Source organism: Fulmarus glacialis, unplaced genomic scaffold (genome assembly GCF_000690835.1).
Source record: "Fulmarus glacialis isolate BGI_N327 unplaced genomic scaffold, ASM69083v1 scaffold2267, whole genome shotgun sequence".
Classification (NCBI taxonomy): Eukaryota; Metazoa; Chordata; class Aves; order Procellariiformes; family Procellariidae; genus Fulmarus; species Fulmarus glacialis.
The window spans coordinates 35,164-53,360 of record NW_009223696.1 but is presented as its reverse complement, the minus strand read 5'-3'; the positions used below and the strand labels follow the sequence as shown (position 1 = coordinate 53,360).

The following is an 18,197-nucleotide window of genomic DNA, read 5'->3' as shown; positions in this document are numbered from 1 at the left end:
TGCTGAATTGCTTGTTCCTGATTGAGAAATGCATAGCAGTTGTCCTGATGGTTTCCAAAAGCATGGTGGTTTCTAGTGGGAGATGTAAGACTCCAAAATATACGTGTATTGCAATAATAATTTTTCCTATTATTTTTCTTGGTGTTCTTTGCATATCTTTGAACATTCCTGTTTAGGTCAGGCTCCATTTTAGTTTTTTAATATGTCTTGATGAGTCAGCATTGCACAAATGATGCTTCATCAGAGATTTTGTCAGAGTACAGGGAACAGAAAACCTTTGAAAAACTAATTTGAGGGCAGATTTTCTTGAACTCCAGGAAGAATAGTAATAGAGCTGAAAAGCAATGGTAGCAAAGATAGTACATTACAGACCAATCCTTTCTCCTCTACAATAAAGGACCAATGGCTTAAGAATCAATGGGTATGTGGGAATGCAAATATGTTCAGTTTGGAAGAACTGAAATTTATGATTTCAGGCAGGGGGAGGCATTGTGTTTTCAGGATTTCAGCTGCTGTATTTGGCACACCTGCTCAGAAAGTAGAGCATAATCTTTACAAATGCTGCCCTCTGATTCCAGCTGAGGCAGATCATGGCTGCTGGCAGTGCTCCAGGTTTGCATGGCTTATGTTCCCTTTGGGTTTTTTAGGGCTGCCACAATGCTAGCTAGATCCACTTACCTTCAGTGAGCATGAACTTTCACCCACGTGTAGAAAGAAGAGATGATAGAAATAGATAGGAATTTCCCCAAATGTATGGAAATCTAAATAATTTTAAAACTTACTGCATGTTAAATAAAGGCTTTATTCTTTATTTCCCAGGTTTTAAGAAAACTATTACATTTATAAATGCTTTTTTAATGTTGGCGGTATGCATGAATTATTGCTGAAACTGTGGAGAGAGAGTGAAAATATATGGATTATTGAACTCTGTATTAGGTAAAAGTAAAGCATGACATAAAAATAGACAGAATTGCAGGCATGAAACTCTAACAAGAAATAGTTGAAAAGAGAAGCAATATATTATTCTTTTCTTAGAGTACAGCAAAAACTATCCAGTACATTAGTGTTGTGTTGAAAAACTGGTTATTGGACACTCTCAATTTCCTTATTTTCATCAAGATCACTCTTGAAATTTAGATCACTTTATAGTACTGTTGTTGTAGTACTTTGATGTGATAATTGATGCTGGCTATTTGATTCAGGGAATGTTGAAGTTTTAATGGCTCTCATTTTTTTTTAAAGTCACGTACCTCAGTGTATATATTATAAGGTACAAAAAGTATACTAATCATTCAAATATTATGTACATTTGTACCTTATATACCTCTCTTTGTTTTCTGGCTAGCAATATCAGGATTACTCATGATTTCTAAATAAACTTATTCAAATGTTTTCATGCAATTATATTTACAGTAATTTGGCTGGACTCTACTATGTGTGAACTGGACAAGGGGATTGTGATTCTGGGGGAGGTGTAAATGGAAGAAGAGTTTGACCAAATATGATTAATGATGAAATGAAAATGATTCTGGGTTTGAACTTGTAACTTTTTTGTAACTTGGTATCTTTTAAACGCTATTTTTTATTCTGTTTCTTTTTCCAGACCTTTATAGTATTGAATAAAGGGAAGGCAATATTCCGATTCAGTGCCACCTCTGCCCTGTACATGTTAACTCCTTTCAATCCTCTTAGAAAAATAGCTATTAAGATTTTGGTACATTCATATCCTTTTCAAGTGGTTAGTCTAAAACTGTAGCGAATGAGATGTTACTTAGTATTTAAATAATTCTTTGGCGCATGTCCCAGGATCAATATGATCTATAGTGCTTTGTCCCTCTTCTCTCTACTATTTCTGTCTTCTGTTCTTTTTCTTATTCCCTTCTTACATTTGTGTTCATTGCTGGATCTTAATATAGTAATATTAGAAGCCAGACAACCAGTCATCGTCCTTTGCAATTTCTTCCTCTGTCTTTTTTCTTCCCCCATCTATTTTTTCCCTTCCTTCTTATTTTTCCTATAACGATCACATCTTTTTTCATCTTTTCCCCTCCTCCACATTTTTCATGAACTGCAGATACATTGCTCAAAATACTTTCAGTTCTTCACTGACACTTTGTGTTAAAAATCAAATCTTTGATCCCAGGTTTGTGCTTGCATGAATATTCAGTGAAAATATGGTTTCATTATTCCTTTTCATTTTCTGATTCAGATCACAATTGCAGAAGGATAGGTTGATAAAACAGCTTAGATTTCTTGTTTTATTATATGTTCTCAGTCCTATATGTATCTTACCTGTCTATTTTATTTCTTAATCATTATTGCATTATGTACTTGTAATCCTGTAGATGTTTTAATTTCTGTCTTCAAGCAGGTTGTGAGATTTCCCCATTGCAGATAGAGATTTGTAAAGCTAAATGATCATAATGACTTACATATTATTTTGTCTTTTTCAGTGTTTTGATAGCTGACTATAGTAGGCATCCCACTGGTCTGATCCCAAATGCTGATAAAGAGCAATGAATGCATTGACTTCAGCAAGTCTGCTTACTTAAGGAACAAATGCAAATGTTTGCACATTTACATTTTACAGGAGTCTAACATAAACACACTGAAAGCAGTTTTGTGTAGCATTACTTATAGGGATCCTAAGATCATGTAGAATAAATCTTGAATGGATTTTTTAAAATCTTGGTATAATGGAAGTCTGATAATTGCAATGGTTGTTGTGTGTTGGATGTTGTTATCAATGGCTAGCCTACAAATGACTTCAGAATCAATCATGACACTACATAGCCTGTTTTGTATTTGCTTGCTACAGGTGTCACTACAAATAATTATTTGTCAATTATATGACACTCCTTAGTGTGTTATAGAGCATTATCAAATTACATGGAATAATGGAAGATCATGGGACTGAGATGGTGATGAAGAGCTAGAGTCACCAAAGTCAGAATGTTAAAAAAAGTTTAAAATTGTGGGAAGCTATATTCTAGTTATTTCTCCACTGATGAAGGAATAGTGAGGATTTGCAATTTCATTTCATCAAAAAGAATTTTGAAAGCCTATGTGAAATACAGGCTTGTGAAACACTCTTATAATGCATTCTTTTTTATGGTTTTTAAAATACCTTTCTCTTCTGCTCTGTTCATATATGAATTATATAGTGAGAAACTAGATTCTGAGTAAAGGATTTGAAATATATTTACTGAGCAGAAAACCCGAAGAATTGTTGAATGTAATGCCACAGTTGTTTGACAGCTCAGAAGGCAGAGGTATTTACTGTCACCTGAGGTTTTTTTTCATTAATGTAGATATGCAAAGAAAACTTCGTGAGGGGAATCTCGCAGTACTTCCCACCCCATTATACTCGGATTTCTATCTAGGAGCACCGTGTGAACCTGCATTTTAGTTACAGAAGCTAAAGCTCTTCTCAAAATCGAGCTTTGTCCTCTTTTTTGTTTTAGGTGATAGTGCCATCATGTGGACATTTTGTGCATCATCTGTGTGGTTTTCATTTTGGTGTTTGTATTTTCATTTCTAAGAAGAATGTCATCAGTCCTGAGAGTGAAAGGTTGTAGATCCAGAGCAGTTCTGTTAAAATCAATGAAGTTATTTATGACTTGGACCTGTTCTGCAATTCTTTTTAGATTTCTTTTTTTGAGAATATAATTTGCCTTCCCCTCCACCAACATTAATGTTACAAAAGCCATATATAAAGCAAACAGTAATAAAATAATTTTCTCCCTAAAATTTCCCTATGCTCTCTCCTACTATGTGATAACTAGATTTCAATATCTGTATTATAATGATATGCAAAAATGTTGATACATGCCAAATTTTATGGTGAAATATAAAAGAAGAAAAGTGAAGAAAATGTATTTTTCACTCTTTTGTATGTGTTAAGTAGATCAGATTTGTCTAGATCATCCGAAACAAAGGCTTTTTGTATTATTCTACCAAATTAGAAGCTACTGCTTTAAACTTTCACATTTTTATTCAAAAGAAAAAATCATCTAAGGCCTTCTTAAAATTAAGGGTTGGGATTTTTTTTTATATCTTTCAGATTTTCTAGTTTTTAGTATGTGATTGTTCTCTTTTAGCTATAAAGCAGCAACTGTGGAAGCTTTAACATATGCAGGGCTTTTCCCTGAGTCTTAACAGAGCAGTGGAGGGATAAATAGCTCCTGATAGTGGAAATCTGCCAAAGCAACGTGTTATTTGATACTCTTTTTATGAGATTTTCTGGCTTACATTCCTTAACTCTTAACCTACATTATTCAGCATGCTTATCATGTGCACTATTTTGACCAACTGTGTATTTATGACCATGAGTAACCCTCCAGACTGGACAAAGAATGTAGAGTAAGTTAAATGGATTTTCTTTGAATAATACTCAGTAATCTGATATAAATTGCTGTAAATTATTTTATATTAGGATGGCATCCACTGGCAGCAGCTACCTTGTTGGCATATCCTTTCAACAACTATTCTGGTGCTAGTTTCTTCTATGTAATATTAAATACATATATTTTACAACACTTCCCTTATTACAAGTTGTTCAATGTCCATCCTCTGTTTGCAGTACTAGATGGGGAATGTAAGAAGAGAAGCTAGTCTTATGACCATGCAAAAAAGTGGATTATAAATATTTTCCCCTGCATCTATGTTACGTCTGTGCCAGAATGTGGGGAAATACTCTCTTCCATCTCTATTGCAATAACCGTTACAGATAAAGGGATCGTCTAATGAATGGCTATGTTCACCATAGTGCAGCTTTCCTTTACCAAAGACAATCTAACAATGGAAAGCTTGTATGAAAAATAAGCTATTAAAAAAGTGTTTATGTATTTGGCTGTTCTTCCCATAGCAAGAGAAAAGGTCCAATATGATGTCAACTGCTTGGTGCCGATATACAATGGGTGCGTATTTTGCAATAGTTCCAAGGTCGTAGACCACAGTGTGAAACACTGCTCCTCATGGTGCTTCATTTTTGCAATAGCATTTTATGCTTCTGCTTCTTCTTCATTCCTAACTGCTTTGGATGATACGTATCTGTTTAATCTTCAGTAATCAAAAGTTAAATCATAGGGCTATTAAAGTCAGTGGAGGCATTCTCATTTTTAGTTCAATATGAACATATATGTATTCAGGATGTCAGGCATATAGTAAATATTTATGAATAAAGATAGCTATCTTGAATATTTCTTCATGTCATTATATTGTGCCCTTTAGATATACAACAGAAGTCCTTCTCATTTGTAAGTAAAGTTCTGCAGGAAAGAAATTTTTGGTTTAGTAATTGAACTGAAAAATTCACGTTGGAAAGTTGGTTTCAGGTTGGCTCAAATCTGAAAACCTTTCAAGCCTTTTAAGCAGTTTAATTTGAATTCTTTTCCATTAAAGATATAAACAAAACTAAATTTCAAGATGACATCATGTGGAGATAGAAAATTGAAATTACTTAGAATGCCAGAATTCAATATTTTTACTTTTTACATTTCAACCACATTTTTTAGTCAAAATAAGTAGCTGAATTTTATTGGCATTTGTAAATATTTTTGGTTGTTCTTGCACAGGATTTGTCATGTGAAAACACTTGTTTTCATTCCAGTACTATGCCTGTCTTGTTGAAGGTGAAGTACTGGATACACCTACTCTGTAACAAAGTCAATGGGCTAGGGTTGGCACATTGCCAGCTCATGGTACCAAGTAACATTTCAGCATGAAAATAACATTGAAGAAAGAAGTTTTTAGTCTGGAAGCAACTTCTGAAATCCTACCATAATCCATCTGTGGGTTTGGTTATAACATAGATTCAGATTGGACATAAACATGCACCAATGAAGTAACCGGGAATTTTGCAACTGTCTCGTTGGTATAGATTATAGAATTTGAATTCAAGCTATGGGTTGTCATTTAGTCTTTTAATCATAATTTGATTCTTCCTTCTTCCTTATGGTATAAATTCTGCAGATGTTTAAAATTGGTTGTAACTTCCATTAAATTCTTATGCCACTTAAAGAAAAGAAGATGAGAGTAAAGCAACTAGAGAGCATAATGTGTAATGATAACATATATGTGTTTCTATAAACTCTGTCTTGCATATTTTTCTCAGATACACATTCACTGGAATTTATACCTTTGAATCACTTATTAAAATTCTTGCAAGGGGCTTCTGTTTAGAAGATTTTACATTTCTTCGAGACCCATGGAATTGGCTAGATTTCACTGTCATTACATTTGCGTAAGTCTTCTACTTTTTTTTTTTTTCCTAAAAAATCTTTCTGATAGCATGAAATTAGTGACTAAAAATTGCCTCATATTTTGTCAGCCAGAACATTTGGAGCCTGGACTTCCTGCGGTTTCAATATGTTTCTTCTACCTCTTTTACACATTTTAGTATTTCTAACTAAGCATGTGCTGCAGAGGCCAGCATGGTGTGCCAGCCCCTTAGGATTACAAATGCCATCATCCTGAACTGTTCATATCCTGTCTCCTTTCTGCATACCAGAATTAAAGGAATCCTTTTGACTTCTTGCTATAAGCTGACCAAATTAGGTCTCAAACATCAAGTCAATGTGGTTTATTTTGATAAAACTTAATTTTATGGTCAGAAGAATATTTATAACACAGGCAAAATACAGTGAACGGTGAAGAGGTCTTGATCAAAGACCCAAGCAAACAGGGTAAAATCTGCCTCAATTCTGAGTAACTGTGATTTAATTCTACAGGTATGTAACAGAATTTGTAAACCTAGGCAATGTTTCAGCTCTTCGAACTTTCAGAGTATTGAGAGCTTTGAAAACTATTTCTGTAATCCCAGGTAAGAAGTAGTTGGTGTAAGGTGTTAGGCCCCTCGTATCTCCAGCTGTTATTTGTGTGCTGTCATTGTGTTTGTGTGTGAACTCCCCTATTACAGATATGTGACAGAGTTTGTGGACCTGGGCAATGTCTCAGCGTTGAGAACATTCAGAGTTCTCCGAGCTTTGAAAACAATATCAGTCATTCCAGGTGAGAGCTAGGTTAAACACTGAGGCTGACTTTTGTTCCGCAAAGGCTGTACTCACGTTTTTAAACCATATGCCTTGTTTGCTACGCATTGTTAACAAATAAAAAAGCAGGAATCAAGACATGTAATTTTATTTAAATTGATTCTTGCTTTTCTTAGTTGTATTTTCTTTTCAAAAAAATCAGCCTTTGAGTTTAACAGATTCTTGCATGAGATATTTGCAGTAAACAGCCTATGTGATTTGCATCTTATGACATCAAGCTTTCCTTTACATGTTTTAAATATAACTTAATTTTAAGCTTTCATACTGATGCAAATTTTATCATTTATTGCAGGCACTTGATATAGCAACTTGATTCAGTTTTAAGTCATATAAAAAATTAAACTCTAAAGGATAGCATGGGCCATGCATGGGGTATTGTTTTAAAGATGTCTTTCTTCTCCAAACCATCACCCCTCTTATATTGTAAGAAGATTATTATGAGGATATCATTCAAATATGCACTTATAATGTCTTTATAATGGGTTTACTAATGTAGAATGCTTTTTAAAAGGTTCATATAAGGAAGGTTTGGGCAAGAAGCATCAGCAAAAGCAAACAATGCTTTTCTATGTAGGGTTGAGATATAGCATGAATAATAAAATCACTTGTTTTGGCATAAAGAACATGTTTGGTATATTTTTTTTTCTGTACACTATAAAATAAGCATAAACTTACAGCTTTTCATTCATCTTCACAAGTAACAAGGCTTTTCATGAAAATTACTGTATCACAAATATTAGATTCATTTAGTTGTCATTTTGCATGAAATCTTTATCTTGTCAAGAAAAATCACATGATTTTTTTGTGTGTTTAGTATCTGTTTAGCATCATAATAAAAATCTTTTCTCTTTGCAGGCTTGAAGACTATCGTGGGAGCCCTAATTCAGTCTGTGAAGAAGCTCTCAGATGTTATTGACTGTGTTTCAGATGTTATGATCCTGACTGTGTTTTGTCTGAGTGTATTTGCACTAATAGGGCTGCAGCTGTTCATGGGCAACCTGAGGAATAAATGCCTGCAGTGGCCTCCAGACAATTCTACTTTTGAAACAACTGTTATTTCCTACTTTAATAGCTCTGTAGGTGAAAATGGTACATTTATTAATACAACAATGACAACATTTAATTGGGATGAGTACATCGAAGACAGAAGTAAGAGTTAATTATATCATCTACTGCACTGATTTTCTGGAATTTTTTTAAACAGATACAAAAGCATCAGCATCTTTCCATTGCAATTAAAATGGTGTAATCTGGCCAAGAGACATAAAAGCACTCACGTTGTGTAGTAAATAAAAGAACAGTCACAATGTAGTTTGACGTACTCCTAATATTGTACTTGGTACCAAAATATCCTTTTGCCTTTTACTGAATATGACTTTTAGAGTAAATGCACATTGCAGCACAAAGCAGAAATTTCCATGCTAGCTTCAAGCCTCCTGAAATAGTGTGACAGTCCTAATATGGGATCTGAAATTGTATAGCCGCATTAGTGCAAGATAATGCCCAATGTCATAAATCCACATTTGAACAACAGTTAGCTCATGAATCCTGCCATAGCATGTAAATGCAGCTGCATTGTTTCTTCTGGAACTTGGTGAGTGTCTCTGCACCATACTCCCTTGCACAGCACAGACATGCCTTTATGAGAGTACTGGTAATTTATCCCATGCTTCTTATTCTAGCAAAATAAGAACTAGATTCCATATTATGTATCTTTTAATTTTTTTCTTATCTGTGGAAAATCAAGAAATTAGCATTTTGGTCTCCTTTGTACCTCATAATACAGTATTTTCACCATTTTAGGTAGTTAATGTCACTACTGTGCTAACAAAAATTGTTTTAAAATTCAGATAGAAATACTCTGAACATATCTATAGTATATAGCTATTCTGTCTTTCACAATGGTAAATAGCTTCAGTCTCTCCTATTTATTTATTCAGTCTCTCCTATTTATTTTAGTGTATTTAGGGTTTTAACTTTGTAATTAGGCATAATCTTGGGTTTTTTTATAAACTCTGTATAAATTTTGTAACTGATGCCTGTATCACTGAAAGTTAGGAAATCTCAGTTTAACAACTAAATGCTTTTGGAACCAAGTCTTATTGCCTTATAATCTTTTAATATACTTATCGTATTAGCATGCTTGTAGTATCATAGAAATGTCATCTTGGAAAAGATTTTGGATGATAACCTGTTCTTAAAAACACCTGAAAAACAGATTCCATTCCATTCCCCTTTAGCCACTTCTAGTACTACATCCCACAAATAGAAAGTTTTTTCTGAATATCTGACCTAAATTTTCCTGATTTCAGATTGAATATATTACTACTTCTCCTGTGGACTTAGAAATAAGATAATCGTAGACTACTTTATATTAGTCTTTATGATATTTTAAAACTGCTATTTTCTTTATTTCTGGTCTTTTCTAAACCAAGCAAGCCTATTTTCTGTTTTGCATTTTCTATACCTATTTTCACATTTTTTTTTCTTTTTTGGACTCTTTCCAATTAGTCTGGGATTTTGGGTTGGTTTGTTTGTTTGCTTTGTTGGTTTGGGTTTTGTTTGGTTTTTTTTTTTATGAAATGCTCAAATCTGGTACTTACTCCTTTAATAAAGGTACAAATTAGAAGTAATTACCTCATGTGCCATATATGGAACATTCCTATTAACACATCTCAAAATTACATCATTTTTATATCAGCACTGTATTGTTGATTCACAGTCAACTTGCGGTTCGTGACAGTCACTGCATCTTTTTGTACAGCAGTGGCTGTGGCCAGATCCTGTCTATTTTGCATTTACGTATTTGATTTTGCCTTGTCAACTGTAGCATTTTCCACTTGTCTCAGTTGAAATAAATCCAATTGCTTTTGGACCAGATTGTCAGTTTGTAAAGGTCATTCTAAATTTCAGTCATCTTCTCTCCTAACTTGATGTCTTCAGAATACTTGATGCTTTTTTCCTATTATTTCATGTCTTGAGTTGGTAATGAAACTTGGTATGAAAACCGTGTATAGCACAGATCCCTGGAGGATCTTCAGAAAGATGTCCGTATGAATTGACATTGGGCCACTGGCAACTGCTCTCTGAGAATCTTTTTTCAAGTATTTTGGGATGATTCCAGCCAGAACATATCTCCTTTATTTGCTTATGAAAGTGTCATGTAGGACTTGTACCCATGACTGCTGTCCTGTTATTAAGTTGGCAGGAGACAGGAATAGTTTTATATATGGCATATTTTTTACAAACTTATATTCACTATTTTTATTACTTTATCATTATCATCTTTGTATTGAAAAATTTATTATTTAAATGTTTTCCAAAATAGTGGGCTGAGAGCTGAGCTGACCGGATAGTTTAACTGGATCCGCTTACCAGAGGAAGATCTTATGTGCCACATAAGAATATGAATTAGGCCCACAGACAATTTTGAAAATCCAGCTTGGTGCCTATCTGCATCTTGAAACTTTTTAAGCTTTTTAAGTAGGGGTTAGATCTCTCATGGGGCATGACTATGTGAGCACCGGAATGTCTGAAAATCCACTGTTTTCTTATCTGATATCTGAGAATAGATTGCAGATGCATAAATTATGCACATAATCTCTCTCTCTCTAAAATGAGCAGATTTTATGCTGTCTCTATCGTATACTGGTGGTGACAGAGTAGAAGCAGTCAGTAGGAACTGGTTGCAATTCCCTGCTTGTCTCTTTAGCATTAGCCCTCAGTTAGTTCATGCCAGCTAAGCTAGACCATGCCAGCTGGCAGTGAATCTCAAGGAACCATCTGTTTCCTGGGAACAGCCAGAACATACCTAATTTTGGCAACTTTAGCTTAATATGTCACCTGACCCAAAAATCTCCACTAAAGATTCCCATTTTACCATAAGAATCCCAAACTAGGAATTGATGGCAAATTGGTTTTCCCTTTCTGCCTCAAAGCAGAACAAAGAAAAGAAAAGACTTCCATCTCTTTATGTTATTTTTTACTTCATTTTAATAGTTAGCCTATTAACAAAATACATATAGATACTTCAAGTACATTCCTCTGCTATAGAATTTGGTGTAGTAATTTTTTGTAATGTACAGTAGAAGCTTGGTTTCTCCCTCAGCTGCTCAAGTCAAGATCCAGTTAGCAACTTCTTGTGTGTGTTGTGTTTTCATGCTGAAAAAATTTCAGTGCTTGTTCATGTAATATTTGGATAAAATAGTATGTAATGAATAATTACCAATGAATAACACTAAATGGTATATATCAAAATGCATGAACAAAGGCAGGGAATTGCCCTTATCCTTTGTCTTGTTTTCCTGGTATTTGTTCACTCATTTGCTGACATACACAATTTGGTAATCCACCCATTGTATCTTATTCATTTGGGTAGGTTACTGAGAATTAGCTGTACAACTACCTTTCTATTTTCTAAAGAAAGGCCAACTTCAAGACTCTCTAGAAAGTAATTTTCCTATCAAAACAGTATTTTCCATGCTTTTTTCATTCCCAATCATTATATATCTCAGTTAAACTGTTTGTTAGCTCTGCTTGTTTCTTTAAAGTGTAAAAGTCTATATCATTGCTCAATTTCCATTAGGTATAAATGATGTCTTTCTCATCACCTTTTTCATTTATTTTTTTAAAAACCAGATCATTTCTACTTCTTGGAAGGACAAAATGATGCTCTGCTGTGTGGCAATAGCTCAGATGCAGGGTAAGAAAATGGTCATAATTTTTCATTATGCATCAAGAAAAAATAATTAGCTACTTAGAATAGCTCAGGTGGTCACCTTTAGTATCAACTGTACCGTAGAGTTGCAAATTACCAATGTTTTGCAATTGAAGCTATACCTAAATATAACCATCTATGTGATTTGAGTTTACACAGGCACTTTCTTCAGCATCTTACGCTAATTTTGTAAAAGTAACCACATGAATGTTATGTGCATAAATGTTGCTGCCAGCTTGCTGACAACTGTTTATCATCAGCCATGCTAGTTGACATTCTTCTCTTGTCCTGGTGGAGATGTGTTGATATGACAAATTGTGGGGAAGGGTAGGTTACTATTAGTTATATTATTAAAGCATTGAAATATCGTTAGGAAATGGAATTAAAAATTGAAAACCAGTAAGACATATTTTTATCTTAGGCGTGTAGAATAAAATTTTACTTGTTCATAATTTTATTAGCAACTGGTACTCCTGAACAATTTTGTGATTTACTATAGCATATCGTAATTTAGAGTAGTTGTTAAAAATAGCATTTCCTCTTCTTTTGTAGTCAATGTCCAGAAGGATATATATGTGTGAAAGCTGGTAGAAACCCCAACTATGGCTACACAAGTTTTGATACATTCAGTTGGGCATTCTTGTCACTGTTTCGATTGATGACTCAGGACTTTTGGGAGAATCTTTACCAGCTGGTGAGGACTTACTAAAATAAACAGCACCATCACCAATACCATTACTACATAGTACTTGCATAGTTATTTTCATTCACGTGTCCCTAAGGCCTTTGGGACAGAAATCATCTTTTATTTCATATATGTAAGCTGTCTAAAACAATAGAGGCCTTGTTCATGATTTAGGTTCCCATGTGCTACTCAAAATATATAATAAGAAATAGCTGCTATTTTATGAAGGTGGTTAAGCATTATTGTTTCTTTTCACAAATGAGTAAATGAGCTTAAGTTGTTAAAGCTTATTACCCAAACATGCTGTAAATAGATGTAACTTGATTTGCAGTCTAGTGCAAATATGTTGTCTTTGAAAAGGTTAGGTCTTGTCCCTGAACTACACATACCCTTAACCTGAAGGACAGTGATGTTGTGCAGCATGACATTCTGTATACTGCAGTGTCTTTGTAGCATTGTAGTTTGGGACTGATGAGACAAGAAGGTAAGATGCTGGTTAGTGGCCCCACTACTGTTAGATTTAATGGCTATAATATAGATGTATAGTGGGGGCAGCAACTGCTACTACAGATTCTTATTGGTAGAAGTTCTGAAGTATTCAAGCTACAGAATCTTATTTACCTTGACCATAGTAGAAACAAAACTTGGATTTTTGCACATATAGCCAGGATATAATACTATGTGTATATGGAAAAAGTAACTAAATAATCTTGTGTTAACATGAAGCAATCTTGTAATGTATTTCTAGATTATAACACAGATGCTACCAAATTATGCAACAGTATTTAAAAGTTTGCTAAAAATGTGTATTATCTCTTTTTCCCCAGACACTGCGTGCTGCTGGGAAAACATACATGATATTTTTTGTTTTGGTCATTTTCCTGGGTTCTTTCTACCTGATTAACTTGATCCTGGCTGTGGTTGCCATGGCCTATGAAGAACAGAATCAAGCAACCATGGAAGAAGCAGAACAGAAAGAAGCAGAATTTCAGCAGATGCTGGAACAACTGAAAAAGCAACAGGAAGAAGCTCAGGTATCCCTGTAAAGTAAAATTCCTTCTTCCATTCATGATTGTGATTGGATGCTTTATGTCCACGTATGAGGATACTTTTACTCCCCTACTCCTAGCAATATATTAACTCCAGTCTTATAAATTCCTTTGTTTTGCAAACAATCTTTAATGTTTTCCATTGCACTGTTTCTGCTGGCTTGAGTGAACCTGTTAATTTGTGACAAAAATGATAAACAATAAGCTAAAATACTGGATTTTCACACTGGAGATAGAAATTAACTTTTTAATGAGCACTTGAACAAGTTGCCCAGCGTGCTTGTGGAATCACCATCCTTGGAGATAATAAAAAGCCATCTGGACGTGGTCCTGGGTGACCTGCTTTAGGTCACCCTGTCTGTGCTAGGGAGTTGGACACGATGACCTCCAGAGGTTCCTTTCCAACCTCAACCATTCTGTGATTCTGTGAAATGGAGATGGAGATGTGGGGGAAAAAAACCCCAGCAATTCTGCTTATTTAAGTAACAGAAGCAAAACTATTGTAGGTGCTGTGGCAGAAGTATTTTGCTTCAGCAACATTTGGCTTTTTCTACTCCTTCCCCAGCTCTCACAGAAGAAAGCCATAGTGTTCCAGTTTTATAGAAAACTGGAAAAAGAGGAGAAACTGGAGAAAACGCTACAGACATCATGATTACATACTGCTTTGAAATTCCTTTTCATTTTTTGAAGACTCTGAAATCTTTAATAGGATAATTGATAATGTCTGCTTGGCATGTGGCCACATAGAGCAGCAGTTGAACTATGTCTTCCATGTAAGCACCTGACTAAAGTCAGCAATAGGGGTTTTTTGTTTGGTTGGTTAGTTGGTTCGTGGGGTTTTTTTACGTGTAAATAAATGTTAATCAAATGCTCCACCAATGTTCGAAACTTCAAACAGAAACAGGTCTCTAATAGCCTGCAGTTTAACTAAAATCTCTGATTATGATTTGCAAAACTGAGATAAACAATGTTACACCATATCTTTAATAGACTAGAGAGTATTCAAAATCCAGGAAAATGGTGTAAGAAAGTCTTGCTTCCCATTAACAGGGATTTTTCCTGTTGTTTGAGCCTTGATTCCCTACTTTTACATAGCATTTCAGGTGAAAAATTCATTGCAACATATTGCTCCAATCTAAAACAGATGCTTGTTAACTTGGTTCTCTGACAGCAGTTTTCCCTTGGGCTGCTCTAACTCCTGGTTTATGGAGCAGTGGTATTTCACAAATTATACTTCTTATGATATGCTGGGTTCAGTGAACTGGGAGCATTGCATTTATTTCAAAATCACTATTTTTTAAAGAGTTGCAATAAATTTAAAATAGTGAGTAGCGTGTGTTTGTATAAATGTTGTAAATTGCATATGTGCTTGTACGTATAGGCAGCAGCAGCAGCTGCAGCAGCTGACTCAAGAGATTATAGTGGAGTAGGTGGAATAGGTGGATTCTCCGAAAGTTCTTCTGAGGCATCAAAACTGAGCTCAAAGAGTGCTAAAGAGAGGAGGAATAGAAGAAAGAAAAAAAAGCAAAAAGAACAATCTGAAGGCGAGGAGAAGGATGGGGAAGAATTTCACAAATCTGAATCAGAGGACAGCATCAAAAGGAAAGGTTTCCGATTTTCCATTGAGGGGAATAGACTGACATACGAAAAGAGATTCTCTTCCCCACACCAGGTACCATAGTATTATTACCTCTTAAACACCTTTGTTGTCTACTCATCATATAAACAAAACCCTGTAAAGTAGTTTGGTCAATTCTTGCAAAAGATACCACAGATTCTTTAATATCTTAAATCAAAGTATGACCAAGTTCATACTTTCAGCCAAAGATGAAACTGTAAGAATTTGAGAGATTTTGTTTCTGTTCTGAATTTATGTGTGAAAAATCAAAATAATGTGTATTAATTAAACTTGGTTGTATTTCAAGTTTCTTAATGAAAATGGATGTATCTCCCCATCAAGATGGATGTATTCAGCATGATTAGTGGCTTCAAAATTTGATGCACACATACAAAGGAATTTCATGTCTTAAATGAGAAAAGGACTAAATTTGGGATGCAAAAAACCCAGTAGAAATTGCATAAATGTTCATGTGAAATTTGACAAATTAATTGATGTGAGACCATTGATTGTGTTATCTTAAAGAAGGTGGAAATATCTGTGGCAATGTGTCCTCGCATGTGTTCTCTTACATTGAAACACTAGTGACTCAGAGTGCCGTCTACATCTCCCATCCAGACATTTATTTCATTTGATAGTTTTGTTATGTTATCCCTTCTACAGTTTTCAGAGCTCCTCTTCATTTGCCTACCTCCAACTCTCCCCTCAGCACTTCAAGTCCAGATCTCACATCCATTCTGTCCTTTTTCTGCCCCTTTGTGTGCTTCAATATGCTTCTTCCTTTTATCCCCACCTTCTCGATTCTCCATGGTCTTTATGACTTGCTTTCTCCCTCTTTTTAGTCACTATTACTAAACTCATTCCTTCCTTTTTAATCCTCTTCTATTACTGTCTCTGGAAAGCCTGTTTCATCCCTAAATAGCTAATGAGCATCCATATTCTCTTCATGTATCACTTCCTCCTGCTCCCATTCTCAAAGAAACTCAGACCTCTTAATCCAATATTTTCTTATTAAGGACTGTCCTCCTTAGACCAGACTGTGGTGGGAATATAATGTTTCTAGCTTCCTATTTTTGCCAAGTTAACTCCTCCTTCCACTTCCTTCCTAACGTACTTCCTAACGTACTTCCTTTTTTAATAGTACTGCATCCTTTTCCCCCCTCCCCTTGGTCTGCCACCATTTTATGTTGTTAACTGTCTAACTAGTCTCTGTAAGACTTCGTAGCTGAATTTAGTTAGTTCATGATTCATTCTGTTCCTTATACAAATTTTCACACCTATCCATTGACTTCATGTTGAAGACCCATCTGATCCCTTAGGTGCATATTCTTGCTTGTGTCTTCATTCAAACTGCAGCCTTATTCAACTGCAGCTCAATTCATCCATCTTGTAAGAAATGACGCATTCCTCATACAACTTGCTTATCTTACCTTTTCATCTCCAAGTTCATTTACAGCTGTTTATTATGACAGTCTAGCAATCCTCTCCCCTCTGGTTTTCCAGCCCTAGTTCCTTTTCACTCTGGGTTCTAGCCAGTAAACAGAAATTCCACTCACCAGTTTTTAATAACTTTTTCCTAGACAAAACTCAGGTTTATATCTCAACTTTGACATTTTCCTTGACATTTCACTTGCCTTCAATGTAACTGACCATTATGTTCTTCTTGAAAACTTATTCTTCCTAACATTCATGATTTTGTCTCCTCTCAATTCTCCTGGTTTAGTTGTTTTAGAAAATCCTTTTACCCCTTTGACAGTTTTCTAAGGGATTTCCACAAGGCCTTTTGCTAGTTCCTTTCTCCTTCTTTTTTCTTTTTTTTTTTAACCCTACTCTGGACCCACAACTGTGAATCATTTTTAAATTGGACCACTTTCCATGTCCCGATTACTGCTGTATTCATCAAGAATGCTGTTGCAAAGAGCACTAACCTATCTCATTGCTTTTACCTAATCTGCTAGTAAACATATCTACCTAAAGATATTTTTTTAATACCATAAAAGATATGTGCCTAAAGTTCTTCCCGACCCACCTTGTCTACTTACAGTAAACAAGTCAAGTCCCAGCTTTGACTGACCCATGCCAGCATCCATAACCTCCTGTTAAATTTTCAAACTAGTTTCTTTGAGCTCTTTCTGGTGTGCTGCTGCTCATGCTTGGAAGAAGCTCCCATGAGTTTCCACAGAACACTTCATTGCTTTCCTCAAATCCCTCTTTAAAACTCTCTTTTACCATGCTGCCTACAGAAAGCTTGACAGGGAAGTGACTTCAGGTGAGCTAAGACCACTGTTTATCATACCCATCAGTTTTGCCTCCTTGTATTCCCTCTCTTCTTGTATCCATCTGTTGTGTTACACTTAGATGATAAGCTCTTTGCAGAGTGCCTTTTTGTTCTGCATTTTGCAGTACCTAGAACAATGGGGCTTAGGTCCATAAAGATAAGTTGCAGAAGAGAAACAAAGACACTGCTTTGTTATGTATCATCTCTGCTATTCATAGAGGTCTTGGGTGAAATCAGGTGCTAATGCTAATCAATCAAGTCAAGAGAATCACTGATATGAATTAAAGCAAGATTAGAGCATTATTTTGTCTCTGATCCTGAAAAGATCCTCCCATAGCAGAACATTTACTCACATGAGTAAACTTATGAAGATTAGTGAGACTGTTCATACAAAATTACAGGCATATCTTTGCATAGTCAGGATAGCTAAGAATTCAAAAAAGAAATAAAAACATTATTGTGGCCTACTTGACTAGTATCTTTTAAAAAATGTATTTTTTAAACTAGGCAATATTTGGGAGCTACCTCTGTGTGCAGACTGAGTCACAAGAAATTTACCTAAAATTTTATTTACTCAGCCTGTCAGACTAATGCCAACCTGGGGTAAATAGGGTCTAGATGTGCTTACTCAGTTTATGAACAGTTGGTAATAAAACAGGCAGAATGGCAGAGGAAACAATTCTGTCAAGCAGTTTCTTTTACTCTGATTAAACCAGTTGATTTCATATATCCAAAGTAGTAAAATAACTAGTCTTTGTCTGTCACTTATGTGCTCTCTGTTTACTATTCAAAAGGGAG

The 18,197-nt window shown here is 35.0% G+C and overlaps 1 protein-coding gene across 1 annotated transcript in view; it reads left to right on the top strand.

Annotated features, from left to right (window-relative positions):
• Positions 1–18,197, top strand: part of LOC104079738 (sodium channel protein type 2 subunit alpha-like) — a gene marked incomplete at its 3' end in the record, with an annotated part of 55,185 nt that overhangs the window by 1,829 nt on the left and 35,159 nt on the right. The window contains 9 exon segments of the mRNA XM_009581876.1: positions 1,604–1,722; positions 4,273–4,362; positions 6,116–6,244; positions 6,920–7,011; positions 7,908–8,201; positions 11,691–11,754; positions 12,322–12,463; positions 13,282–13,488; positions 14,885–15,175. Coding sequence (XP_009580171.1) covers positions 1,604–1,722; positions 4,273–4,362; positions 6,116–6,244; positions 6,920–7,011; positions 7,908–8,201; positions 11,691–11,754; positions 12,322–12,463; positions 13,282–13,488; positions 14,885–15,175 — 1,428 coding nt within the window.